The 13,392-nt window shown below is 41.0% G+C and overlaps 2 protein-coding genes across 6 annotated transcripts in view; one reads left to right on the forward strand and one right to left on the reverse strand.

Moving 5' to 3' along the window:
* lrrfip1a (leucine rich repeat (in FLII) interacting protein 1a) overlaps window positions 1-4,068 on the reverse strand; it is a 31,490-nt gene extending 27,422 nt beyond the window's left edge. For 4 of the 5 annotated variants that reach the window (XM_034575175.1, XM_034575174.1, XM_034575173.1 and 1 more), the window contains exon 1: window positions 3,873-4,068. In XM_034575175.1, coding sequence (XP_034431066.1) covers window positions 3,873-3,962 — 90 coding nt within the window. In that variant the 5' untranslated portion in view covers window positions 3,963-4,068. The remainder of the gene's footprint in view (window positions 1-3,872) is intronic. The other variant, XM_034575177.1, reaches the window with a different exon arrangement.
* On the forward strand, window positions 1,398-9,684 carry LOC117754942 (ras-related protein Rab-42-like). Its single transcript, XM_034574304.1, has 6 exons — window positions 1,398-1,512; window positions 3,763-4,143; window positions 7,231-7,382; window positions 7,473-7,598; window positions 7,691-7,784; window positions 8,443-9,684. Exons 1-6 carry the CDS (start codon window positions 1,398-1,400, stop codon window positions 8,571-8,573), a joined length of 999 nt encoding a protein of 332 aa, XP_034430195.1. The 3' UTR covers window positions 8,574-9,684.
* Window positions 9,685-13,392: the final 3,708 nt, after the last annotated feature.

Below are 13,392 nucleotides of genomic sequence, written 5' to 3' on the forward strand. Positions count from 1 at the left end.
CCATTGAATATAACAACCTTCACAGGCCAAGTATGTGCTCAGTGTCTAGATTTACACTGTGACACATCTGGGTGAGACCTCCGGGTGTAACACAAACTCTCTGTGTGAGTCTTTACCTCATGAAAGTAAGAGTTTGCCTTGGGCCAACTCCAGGAATGTTAGTGGGGCTCGGCCGGTGTAAACACCTTTAAACCACTTTGAAAACAGGTGTCTCACTTGACTCAGCAGATGCTCCTGATTTGAATTTGATGGGACTGAAGCCATTTTCTTTAGAAATGAACTCCGGAAGATGTCGGCACAGTTGGGTCCAGACTTTCATGTCATGACCAGGATGACAAATGTCTTTTAGTTTGCATGTCAAACCAGTTTAAGCTTGTAGACCGGAGCAGGAAAACCAGATCCACTCAGCTCTAACTGTCAATATCTGACACCAACCTGAGGGGAAACGGAGGAACACCATGATAAACTGTGTCTCATGGCCTGTTGATGATTAATACACTAACAATATCGCTCAAGTGGAAAAATATCTCTAACAGAGCCCTTCAAAATCATTATTAATTAATTATCAAGAATATTTTTGAAGATGATTATCTTTCTTTCTTTGTTAAAGGAGGAAATCTAAAGGTGATGTCAGATATTCAACATCTTGCTAACTTGAGACACATGAGACCACATCTTTTCATACACGCTGTGATTTTCTCCCACACTACATATTGTTTCACGAGCTTGTCACAGGTAGACGAATGTGAGACTGACTTCACAGGGAGACATTAAAACCACTGGACCAAAAAGGCCAACAGCTCTTCACCACTGCCACATTGTACAAAAAAAAGGCACAGCGGTGTCACCTCATAGCAGGACACACTGTGTGCAGACTACACGGTCGCTGCAGGACAGAACAAAATGACTCACAGAAGACATTTAGACTTGTCATAGTAATAAAAGGCACCGTGTTATTAACGGCTCTGTTCTATTCCAGTGCCCCGGTGTGGTATCAGCTCTACAGTGAAACAGCATAAAACTCTACCAGGAGCCGAACACTGCAGCAGCTACACAGTTTAGGACCAAGGTCACTTCTTAAAATGTTGTGTTTGATTGTAGACTTTCATTCAATAAGTAAACTTTGTTCTTTTTCACATTTCCGTCTATTTGAGAGAAGCTGATCCACAGTGAGCCGTCCTCAGACGAAATCAATGTTTACAAACCGGATTCCAACGGTTTGACAGACAAACCAGATCCCTAAAGATCAGAACAGCTAATGCTCTGGTATTCGGTGGTGACAGTCTGTCTTGCTGTGGGGTCTCCTCCCATTTGGTCGACCATTAACCAGGTTCACAGAATTACCAGTTCCTCTGAGCCCTGTGATACTAAAGGGCAGCGGAGGATCGTTCAGAAACATGACACCCAAGGACCAGAAGTTTCCACAAACAGACTCGGCTCCTACTCTCAACTTCTTCAGCCTTCTGTTCTACTCTGGAACACCAATGTTCTTGCTGCCAGGACGGACAGTTGGTGAGCCACATCTCTCCACCTCCACCCCCGCTCCCACTGGTCAAATCTAAAACTGGGGTGCAGCAACAGCTGATCTTTCAGGAGCATCTATTTTTAAAACTCTTCTTTCAGAATGGGCCAACTCATCAGGGCGGACATGCCATCCCGTCAGGTGACTGCCAGTGAGGGACCTGACCCCTATGCTACTTAAAGGCACACACACTTTCTCCCTGTTGCACATGTGGGAGAAAACTGGCTGAACTTACAGATTGTCGTATCCTGTTTGGATGTTTTGTGATCGCTGCTGCATCCTGGTGACACTGCTGCCACACAAGATAGAGACGACAACAAGAAACCAGTAGCAGAAATGTGCAGTGTGACCAGTTTTACTTGCTACCACTCATAGCTAAAAAGTGATGACTAAATCGTGTGCGTGTCAGTTACAAGTGAGTTGCAAGTTAGGTGAAACATCCGGGCTGGGTTAGCACAGACTCAACTTCCTCCTACAGCTACACACACTTTTAAAAACTGCCCTGAATGAGAGCAGAGGATGGGACGGTGGGTTTCAGGTTTTTATGTTCATCACTTTACAGGAGGAGAAACACACATTTTGCTGAGTAACAAGCAGCAGCGTCCACACTAAATATACATTTGTGACCGAAAAGAAATGACACTGAATTGTCATTAATCCGTTTTGGACAAATATGAATCTATATCTATCTGCTAATTCCACAAACGTCCATCTGTCTGTATGTGGAACGCATATCTAAATTCGTCCTCAAAGTAAAAGCACAATGTTCATTTGGATGCTGCATAGCTTTATATCCATCTGAATTACAGAGCTTTTATTTTGAAATGTTGTGAACCTGGTTCTGAAGATAGTGTTGATTGATGCCAAACTGAAAAGTCAAATGGCCGCCATGAAATGTATGAAACCACCAGTTAAATCACTCAAGCGTGTATATGAGCCACACATGTGAACTGTAATAAACCAGAAGCTGTTTTATTGAATAAAAAAACATTTAACTGTAGAATCTTCATTGCAGATAAACTAAGATAAACACAAAGTTTTCTAACTTCACTCCTCGTCTGCACCGTAGTCCAGCACACAAACAACAAAAGGTGACAGTTTATTGCAGAACTGTTTAAGGGAGATTCATTAATGACAAGGAATAATTCAGAAGTAGATCTGTGCTGGTATCTTCAAGGACAGAAGCACAATGTTGCTTCTTAATATACTGTTTCCTTTATAGACGGTAGGAATTTTACTTTGAAATCATACTGAAACAGTGATTCTTTACTTGTGTGTTGCCCCTCAGGGACTGAAGCGTAGACAAAAGCGTGCCGGGTATCACACTTCAGACACCGACTTAATTCCTGAGGACACATGGGGCCTTACATCTGCCACAAAACATCAATTCCTCGTGCTCCAGACTCATCACAATAAAGAGATTAGAGGCCTAGTAAACCTGTCACAACACGACTTCACCACCTGTTGGAAACAATGGAGAGCAACTGCTGCTAACTCCAGACTGACACAACATCTCCTGCACGTTAGAACATGAAAAGGCTCATAATCCTTAAGTACAGTATTATTAATCTGCTGTGGGTCGTGTTTATAAGAGCTGCTACTGCACCTCGTCTCATACGGACTTTTAATCACTTGCCCTAATTGTTTAGCTATGTTCATATCACTTTGCTATTCATTTATTTTGAAAAATAAAAGGTCTGTTAAGGTCAAGTTAGTGTAAATTGGGTTATTGTGCCATTGATGGGAACTTTACCTCTTCAGCTTGTAAAATACTTAGTTTCAGTTCTATATATTTTGTTGGATTTGTTTTCTTTTATTTATAGCTATTCATAATAAAGTTTACAACCCCAAAAAGGTATGAATAAATCCACGTAGGAAGTCTAACTAACTCTAACAACTAAGAACTTGGAGCACACTTTGGAACATGTCACCATGATCACCATTTACTTCCATTGTATTGGATTCTGCTGTAACGCTGTTTACCCCTGAAACCCCCCATCAGCATAGTGGTGAGTGGATAATGAGTGAACTTTCATTTTGGGGTGAACCATCCCTTTAAGAAGAGTAATTGTGGATAATTGATTAATTAATTAAAAGATGTGCTTAATTGTAAAATACCAGTAAAAAACAAAAGATACCTGTGCCAGTCGTAATCAAACAGCAGTGAGTGTGTGAGTGTGTGTGAGTGTGTGTGTGTGTGTGTGTACGTGTGTACCGGGGTCACCCCTCACCCCCAGCAGTGAGACATGTCTCCTCACTGGGACTGGGTGAGGAAGAGCCCCCTGTGGACTCTTCCTCACCCAGTCCCAGACCTTCCGGGTACAGCTCTTCCTCCTCCTCCTCCTCTCACCTCTCTCGCTACGAGGTTCAGGGCATCGTCCTCCGCCGTGGTCTTCTCCCTCTTGCTGGACCTCTTCCGTCCCGCGCCCTGAGTCCCCATGTCCGCTCGGCAGCAGTAATCCGGCCCGGGCGGCGGCTGAGGCTCGTGTGCGGCCGCGCAGCTCGAGTCAAACGCGGACACGCGGAACAAGCAGGGTCATTGTCACGCATCCGCTCCAACACGTCTTCCTGCACCGGAACTGACTCGAGACTGACTAACCCGCGCCAAGCTGCGGCCGCACGTGCGTCTCTCCCACAGAGCGCGCGCTCACTTACAACTGTGCGTTCACGGCGCGCGCGTTTTCTGTGGGGAATCAAACACACGCGTGAACTTCAGCTTCGTCACTGAAGCGTTGGAATAAAGTGTGTGTTGTTCTCTCCGGCAGCGGGTGTGACGGTGTGACGGGCTCCCGGACTCGTACCTGTGACACGCAGCAACTTCAAAGCCTCAACTCAAACCGCGCTGCCTTCACGTGCTGTCGGACATCTCACTCCAGCACAGTGAGGCGATGTCACATCCGTGGACTGTGTCCTCTCTGTTTGAAATCAGAGAACACACAACGGATAACACAACTTTATGGAAACACAACAGCTGCCTGTGCTGGAACGACGTCACGTTTCAGTGTGGGGGGGGAGTTATCCTATCACTAACATCAAAGCCCAAATGATGTTTTTAGGATATGTGCAGTGATAACACTAACATCTGGATTTGTGTGTCTGTGTTGCCTGTAGAAACGTTTCAACTCAAGCTGTAAATGTCATAATAACACAAGCAAGTCAATACTGGTGACACCAAACCAAACTGGTCAATCAGTTTTTATAAACCTCCTATAATAAATAAATAAACATCAGAATAAGTGAAAGTTCAGTTTTATTGTCATTATTGGATTTGGTCCTTGAACGCAGCACCGGCCGCTGGCTCCGAACATGTTCGGGGGGTGGGGGGGGGTTGAAACCACAGCTCCTGTTGGGAGATCTCACTCTCTCACACTCCCACTGCTATTTTTAATGGTGACCAGCGAGGACTAAAAACAGGCTGGTGCTTCTTAAAGAGGCAGACGACCGAGAGCTCGCTGACTTTACTGCAGCTCATCCAACACAATGTGAATATGTGAATCCCATAATCCTCGGTGCGCACGTGCCAGTACAGTGTGGCAGGCGAGTTCATAATGACCTCAATACATATTTTGATACCCTGTGATATCACTGTTATAACATTTGTCAACGCCTGTAATATAACACAGAGACTTTTTCTTCCATGATATCTTCATCTAAATGTAACGAGTCATGTCAAGACACGTGCACTTTAATTATTCTTAATTGGGGTGTGTTTCTTATTTATTAATTAAAATCTATGTGGATCACTGGTTTGCAATGTTACAGGAACACAACTTTGAATTTTTGTTTAGATAAAGCTGAATTTCACATGATGCTTAAAGGTCCAGTGTATATAAATATAAAATAATCCTAGCGATGTTTTCACTAGTGTGTTTCATCTAAATTGTACGAATTGTTGTTTGCTTTCCCTACGAATAGACCCTTTATATTAAAATACTTTATATTTATATACTTTATATTGAATTACTTTATATTTACATCAGGAGCGGCTCCTCTCTACGGAGGCAGCCATGTTTTTTACAGTCGTCCAAACTGTACAAACTAAACCTTTTGAGTTTTTATGACAACTGAAGCTACCCCAGGTTCTCTTCCATGTTTGGAAGAGGAGGGTGAGGTGAGGTGAGGGGTGTTCAGCTGCAACATGACACTTCACCACTAGATGTCCCCAGATTCTACACTCTGAACCTTTAAACCTGTACAATGGATTAATGTGAGTCTGGACTCACATGAGGAGCGAAAGGCTCAAGGTTAAAATGTGATATATTTTTCTTTGTGGAGAAAGTGACAGTTATCTTATGCTCGTATCTGATGAGGTTGTAAAAGCATTTAAAACACAGTTCTCTGTGTATTTAAATGAGTTATGTCTATATGGACATGATTCCCAAACCAAACACATTTCAAAATGGTAATGCTAATGAACGAACATGCATTTCAGTGAATAACTTTGTATTTGTGCTGTTCTTCATATAATTGACATTCAAAACAAACTGCAGATCCTTTACAGAGGAAAATAAAAGAGTGAATTCAACACGTGTTCACAGACTGAGAGGCTCGATACCTGGTTGTGACTGGTACAGCAGGAGGTGTAATCAGTGCAATGCCGCCTCCCTGTGGTGAAGAGGTGTCATGTGAGGAGCTAACGCAGGAAGAAACAGTCCAGATTTATGTTGTTATGACTCAGTGGGGAAGTGAGATTGTGTTGTTAAGACTGGACTTTGGTTTTACTTTTCATTTCTAAGGTCAAGCTGACGCTGCGACAAACTCTCTCGACAAAGCAGCCGTATCAGCTCCTCTGTGCAGTTTGGAGTAGCTGTTGCTTCTTTAGAAGGAAAACATTTATCTGTACCGGATCAGGATTAACAGACTTTGCTCCACCTGCTCCGAGTTCCTTTCATGGGGGAGAATCTCCCGAGGTCGCCAGGAGGAGCTCGTCCGAGGAGACCTGTGCAAACCCTCAGGGCTAAGATGGTTCTTCTTGGGAGCTCTGGTGTGGGGAAGTCATGTTTGGCTCTGCGATTTGGGAAGGATGAGTTCAGGAGCGCATCGCCTACTGTTGGCTGTGAGTTCACGATAAGATCGATTTGTATCTTGTCTTTGTGTGAAATGTGTGTTTCTGCTCTTTTGCTGGAAGCAGATCGATGCCCCTCATGTGTGTACACACTAAAAGTAAAGTTATACAGTGAATCAAATACAGCCTGGAAACTGTATCCAGAGGTTAACAAAGACAAACACCTCCAGATGTCTCAGCCAACCTAGTTAATGTTTGCCAGTGGTTTATAGGCTTGACTGATTTTGCCCAACATGAAAACACCACTTGTTGTTTTTACAATTCATTTTCTTAGCTATCGAGCTCCAGAGGTGCTGGTTTGTGTTAACTGTGTCCAGTCCTGATGCTAAGCTAGGCTAACTGACTCCTTACTATACCCTCATCATACGTCTGAATAACACCCAGACTTGAGAGTAGCTTCGATCTTCTGATTTTAATAAAGTAAATACATTCATTTCCCAAACTATCGAACTTAAATGTTGTCATTAAACAAAAGTTTGATCTAGTTGTATCATACAAAAGCACTTTACACATATTTCACACACCCGATGATAACTCAAAAACAAGTAAACATGTAATGGAGTCAAGATCAACTCTAAAAACTCACTGGGAGACAATTAAATCTTTAATCTTGAATCTTAAATTTTGCCATCTGACCCTCCAGGTGCCTACCTGACCCGTATGGTGCATTTGAGTGACGTCAATCTTCGCTTCGAGATATGGGACACGGCAGGGCAAGAGAAATACCACAGCGTCACCCCTCTTTACTACAGAGGAGCCCACGCTGCCATCCTGGTCTACGATATCAGCAAGAGGGTAAAAGAAAAAAGATAAATGACTCGTCTGGGCTTGTCTTGGCTGGTTTTGCATCTGTTTGTATACTTGCATGTGCTCGTGTCGCTGTAGGAAACATTTCTCAGAGCTCAGGTGTGGCTCAGAGAGCTTGAGCAACAGGTCATCCCAGGATCTACTGTCCTGTGGCTGGTGGGCAACAAGGGGGATCTGGCTGAGGAGAGGCAAGTCTCAGTGCAGGTACACGCAAAGACAACGACACAATAAACGGTATCACAATCAATCCCCGTTTATATAGTCACACAATTTCTGATTTGTCTGCTGTCTCACAGGAAGGACAGGGGCTGGCCAGCGACAGGGGGTTGTTCTTTTCAGAGACATCTGCAATGTCGGGGTTCCAGGTCAACGAGTTGTTAGCAGCTATAGGTAAGTAAATGTGTTGAGTCATTTAGAATAGAATAGAATAGAATAGAATAGAATAGAATAGAATAGAACTGTAATGTCTGCAAAAGTGGAAAATTGTCTTTGGCTCCCCAACAAACGAAGCGACAACACACAAAACACAACAACGACTTTGCAGAGTTAAGAAAACTAAGAGCACTTGGAGTGAAAGACTTTTAAAAAACATTTGAGTTGCCAGAGAGACTCTACAGCGCCCCCTGGAGCTCAAAGGCTCAAACTGGCTCAAACATTTTTAAGTCGTCACTAAACGTAAACACAAAAAAGAGAGACCTCTGTTTTGCCTATGGTCTGAGCTTTGACCTAACAGGCCCCATCAATCAAAAACTTTTAGATGTGAAGATTATATTCATTGCTAATCTTACCTGGATTTAGAAACCATCTGAAAATGGTGTCACCCAGTGGAAAGGCCACACATCTACCCCTAGTGGGCAGCAGATACCAACAGAAGCAGCACTGGTTCATCATCAATCTGACACTTCCTGACAGCTTGGAAACTATAAAGCTCAAGTTCTTTAACTAGTGACCTGCCTTCGTTCACTTCTTGACCTCCTGACCTCTGACTGGTTCTTGTTTAATACCAGAGTGCATGTGATGCATGTGCTGACAGAGCTGTGTGGTTCAGCCCACAGCGTGTACGAGTGTGTCGGAGCCCAGCAGGAGGGTCTGTCAGAGTGGAGGGAGACACCGGTGGTGAATCTGCATCACAGGGACACGCTCACTTCTGCTGCTCCCTGCTGCAGAGTTGGGCCCTAGAAGAGAAGAGGAGAAAAGAGGGAAAGAGACGGAGGTAACGTTATGAAATCAGCTGCATTGGTTGGAGCAGAGCGATATTAGACGACTTGGGACGACAGGAACGTTTGATAACTTAATTTATTACAGTTATTGTGACTGTCCATCTTTATATTAACATGTTGGAAAACCTACAAAATAATGAGATAAACACACTTTTTTATATTAAGAGTAACTAAAGTTGTGCCTCTTTTTTGTAAGGTTCAAGTTTCAGGTCGTTTCACTTCACAGGAATTGAGGCTATAAACAATTTTCTTGCCTTAACCCCGTTTTTAGTTTATTGTTTTTAATTTTCTTTGAAGTAAAAGTGATTTAACTTAAATAGTTCAGACTGTATTAAACTGAGACATGAGTCTCAGTTTCCTCTGCACAGAAACAGCCGGTAGAAATTAACTTTTTACTTTTATATGTACATTTCAGAGCCTGTACTTATATACTTTTATTAAAGTAAAGAGGTTTAATCAATACTTTTCTACCTTTACTTGAGTTGTTTTTAACACAGGTTAATCTGCTTCTTCTACTTGAGTAAAGGACGTGTGAACTTATATCACCTCTGCCTCGGACATGTACCAGGAGGACAGCAGGAGGAGGGACAGGGGGCGTTGTACGTTCTTTAGGATCCACCTGCAGGAACCCCCCCCCCCCCCCCCCAAGCAGAGTTCCCCTGAGTTCTCCCGATTCCTTTAGTGATCAACACTCATGAATAACACAAATATATTCCCTGTGCATCAATAACATTGGGATTAAGTGGATTCCTGACTGTTGGTGAAACAGTATTTCTGTCTGCATTTGGCTGCATCAACGCTTTCTTATGTAAACCGACTTCTCTCCCCTGCAGTCGGGCTCTTGCTAAATGTTTGGTCGTGTTTTCACACACACAACTGTGATCCTCTAAGTGTGAACTTTGTATTACTGATTTCAAGCATCACTCAGAAGAGGCTTTATTGAGCTGATTGAAACCAAGCTTGTGCAGAGCCAGAGGAACTGATGGTCTTGGTTTAGTTAAAGAAAAAGAAAGACACCAGACCTCCTGCTGAGAAGATGACATGAAGTAAATAAAACAATAAAACAGGAATCATTTGGTTTTCATTGTATGTAAATATTGAGAATCTAAAAAACAGATGTTTGCAGATGTTGTGTAAACCCCCGGAATTATCTCAGTGAAAAGTGTGTCTTCATTTTAACAGCTGAGCTATGGACACAACCAAAGTGATAATTAAACAACGAATAAGTTACCTAATGACTTCAAAGTTATTGTTGAACTGAAGTGCTTCACTATGTCAACACAAGATACAAGGCACAAAAAGTGATTGAAAAGCAAAATGAAATATTAGAATAGCTGCGTGAGTTAAGTAAATGTATGAGGGGCAATCAGGAACATTATTCAGAATTAAAAACGTGACATTCTCAGTGTGTTTGTAAAAGGTTTCTTCAAAAAGTTTCTTTCAGTTTTATAAACTTAATTTTACGAGAGCTTTTCAGTTGTGTGTTTGTATAAGAACACACCAGTGATACACACACTGCATTAAGACTTTATTGTCTCATGTTGTTTATTGAATTTACAAAGCAATCTTCAAGAAAACACATTTTTAATGGACTTTGTATGAAAGGCCAAAACTATCCGAGCTTTTGTATTGAAGGAAACAACACAAGTATTTTACAGAAAATGACAAAAACTAAACAAAATGTTCAATATGTTATAGAAAACTCCAAAGAAATGAGAGCCGAGTAGACTTTGTCGGCAGATTTCTCCATCGTGGGACTGATAAAGGATTCTCTTATCTTATCTTATCTTATCTTATCTTATCTTATCTTATCTTATCTCATCTCATCTCATCTTGTATCCTCCAGTGGTTGTCATCACTGATGGATCCAGATTCTGCCGTCTCTGTCAGATTTGAGTCTGTAAACTCTGGCTGTGACACGATGCTCATTTGTCCTCGTAGCTCTTCGGCCAAACCTCCCCACAGGTCTGATCCCTCTGCCCGTGTACCAGGACGCATCGATGTTTGGATCTGAAGGAACCAGGAGGAAATAAAAAACAGACATGAAAACAACAGACAAATCAAATCCCACCGTCATCGTGGATGAGTCTCATGACTTTGCTACTGCAGGTGTAGTTAGGAGCAAAATCATAAGGTGAAACATGAAACATGATATAGTTCTGTATCCTTTGTATTGTGCTTGTAATGATTTCATTTGTCCTTTAGTCGGGTCGATTTCCAGTGTTGTGAAAATAAATAAAATAAATAAACATACTAAGAGGAGAAGCTGCAAAATGTCACTTTATTGTTTTCAGCCCAAAACAATAAAGGAGAATATAAGTTTGCTTGTGTTTGCTCACAGGACTGAAAACACAGGAGTTATCATCTGGTAAGTAATAAATACAAAAAAGTGTTTTCATATACATACACACACACACACATATAATAAAATTAGTAATAATAAGTTATAATTAAAGTAAATTCAATCCAATCAATCAAATGACCTAATTCAACCTCTTTTTATTCACTCGTTTTTTTCTTATTTAAAAAAAATAAATTGGTGGATCTTTTCACTATTTATCGCATGCAGTCTTTTTATATAATTCCAGTTTTCTTAATGGTATTTTCCCCAATGGTCATGTAACTTAGTAAATGAAGCACTAGGAATAAAATGGCAACAAACTTTTCATAATCACTTTATGCATTGATTTGATTTTGGGATCCCTTACTTCTTATGATGATGGAACCGTCTCCATTAGAGTCGCTTAGAGCCGGACTCAGCAACAGCAGGACGACACAGAGGACTGCACACAGCCCCATCACTGAGCTAAAGACAAAACACACAACCACCACAACAACAACACACAGTCAATCACATCTGAAGGAATATTTTGCTTTTGTTTAAAAATCTCAGCAGCATGTGTGTTGGCCGAATCAACACATCAGCTATTTTTTAAGCATCAACACATTGATGCTTCCAATTTCAGCTTTTGCTAAATTTCCGCAGACTGTTTGACTTTGCTCTTGAATGTTTATTCTCATGTTCTTCAGAAAGTGAAAACACTGCAGGAATATTAAACCAAGATGAGGACTTACTGTTGAATGACTGTAGGGATGTCTTCTTCCTGATATCCCAGTAGAAACCGAAGTAGCGGTTCCCAGTAGAATCCCTGTGAAATGAAAGCCCGGTCAAAACCACACGAGATTGGACCAAAGCAGATAATGCGACTGTGACAGACACAGATTGATTTGAGATCTCACCTGCACTGGAAGGACGATGCTGTCTCTGGACGTCGGTTTCACTTAATCACTTCTTACATCATCTCTTTATATTCCAGCTGGGGTGGGGGGGGGAGTTGCTGATGCGCTGATGTCACCGACCTCCCGAGGAAAATATGTACGATACTAACAATACACAAGACTTACATTGGAAAACGATCACTTCTGATCTTAAAGGGAAAGTTCACTTGAAGAATTTAGCTTCTGCTTCTGGACGAAGTGATTCTGTGACAGGAGCTTCAGGAGAAACCTCTGGCTGGTTCACAACACTACAAAATGACTTTGTTCTCTCACGATGTTCATTTCATTTGTGTTCAAAACCCATAAATAAAGTTATTATCGTTGCTATTAAATAAATTCAGTGAAAATGACAGTTGAGAATTGGAAATTCCACTGAACTCCCAGTCGACTTTCACACATAAGCAGTGAATTAAAGGAAGTATTTTATTTATTATTTTTAAGACTGTTTTCATTACCGGGATGTTTCTGCAGCACAGATCATCTGGAATCATCATTGATGTTGGAAAGTGAAGCTACAAGTCGCGTGTAAGTGTAATGTTCAGCATGTGGAGGTGTTTTATACATGTTCCTGTATATTCAGATAACTGGTAACATGTCGTGTCACTGCCTCAGGTGAGTGATTTCTATATGAAGATGTCAAATGATTTGTCAAGGTTATGGTGAGACGATGCAGATCTGCTACAGGCACAGGCAGCAGCGGCCAAACAGGAAATCTCATGTTACATTTATAACAACAACAATAAAAGACAAAAATAAATAAAAAAAAGATTTAGTTTGTAAATAATTTAATAAGAAATAGATAAGGAATAGAATTCATGTTGAGACACACAGTATATTAATCATCTATTAGGATTCTTCTCTGATCTCAAACTGTACAGAAGCATTTGCTCTGGTTTTGTGTCTCATTGAGCGTTTTCATTTCATTTGTCACCCGACTGCATGAACACAAACTAATGCAAATCATTGGATCATCTTCAAAAACACAATTTCCTTCAACATCTGGATTCAGAATATGCAGCATGCAGATGACTGACATTAATTGATTGAGGAGATAATGAGAAAAAATAAATAGTTCTTGTTTCTGTGCACTTTGTTACAATCTGAGTTTAGGTTGAATATAAACCTACTGATTATGTTGATTTAGAAAAAGTCACATATCTTTAAGTGTCTTGTTGCTATAAATATGCAGAAAAACCTAACAAACATATATTTTTAATATTATGTCACAATACAAAACGTGTATTTATATATATATATTTTTTTAAAAAGACTAATTATGACTTATGGTCTCCTCTGGTCAGGAGGTGAATAATATGCAGTATGTTGCAGTTGTGTTGTCTTGGTCACCAGCTGCACTCCACTGTTTGTGTATTTCTCTACACACTGAATTAATTTCATTCACATTCACACTCACATACCTTTAAAGTAGATATTTAAACTTGCTGTTCATTTCTCCTTGACAAAGATATTAATGAAATATCACAAAACATTAACAACAT

This window comes from Hippoglossus hippoglossus, chromosome 21, assembly GCF_009819705.1.
Source record: "Hippoglossus hippoglossus isolate fHipHip1 chromosome 21, fHipHip1.pri, whole genome shotgun sequence".
In the NCBI taxonomy this organism is placed as follows: Eukaryota; Metazoa; Chordata; class Actinopteri; order Pleuronectiformes; family Pleuronectidae; genus Hippoglossus; species Hippoglossus hippoglossus.

Bases quoted from the DNA above. Each gene is read 5' to 3' on its own strand.
- LOC117754942 (XM_034574304.1), top strand. From the start codon at position 1,398: ATGACACCCAAGGACCAGAAGTTTCCACAAACAGACTCGGCTCCTACT. The intron at 4,144-7,230 runs GTGCGTCTCTCC...CTGACCCTCCAG, and splicing joins GCGCCAAGCTGCGGCCGCAC to GTGCCTACCTGACCCGTATG. The intron at 7,599-7,690 runs GTACACGCAAAG...GCTGTCTCACAG, and splicing joins AGAGGCAAGTCTCAGTGCAG to GAAGGACAGGGGCTGGCCAG.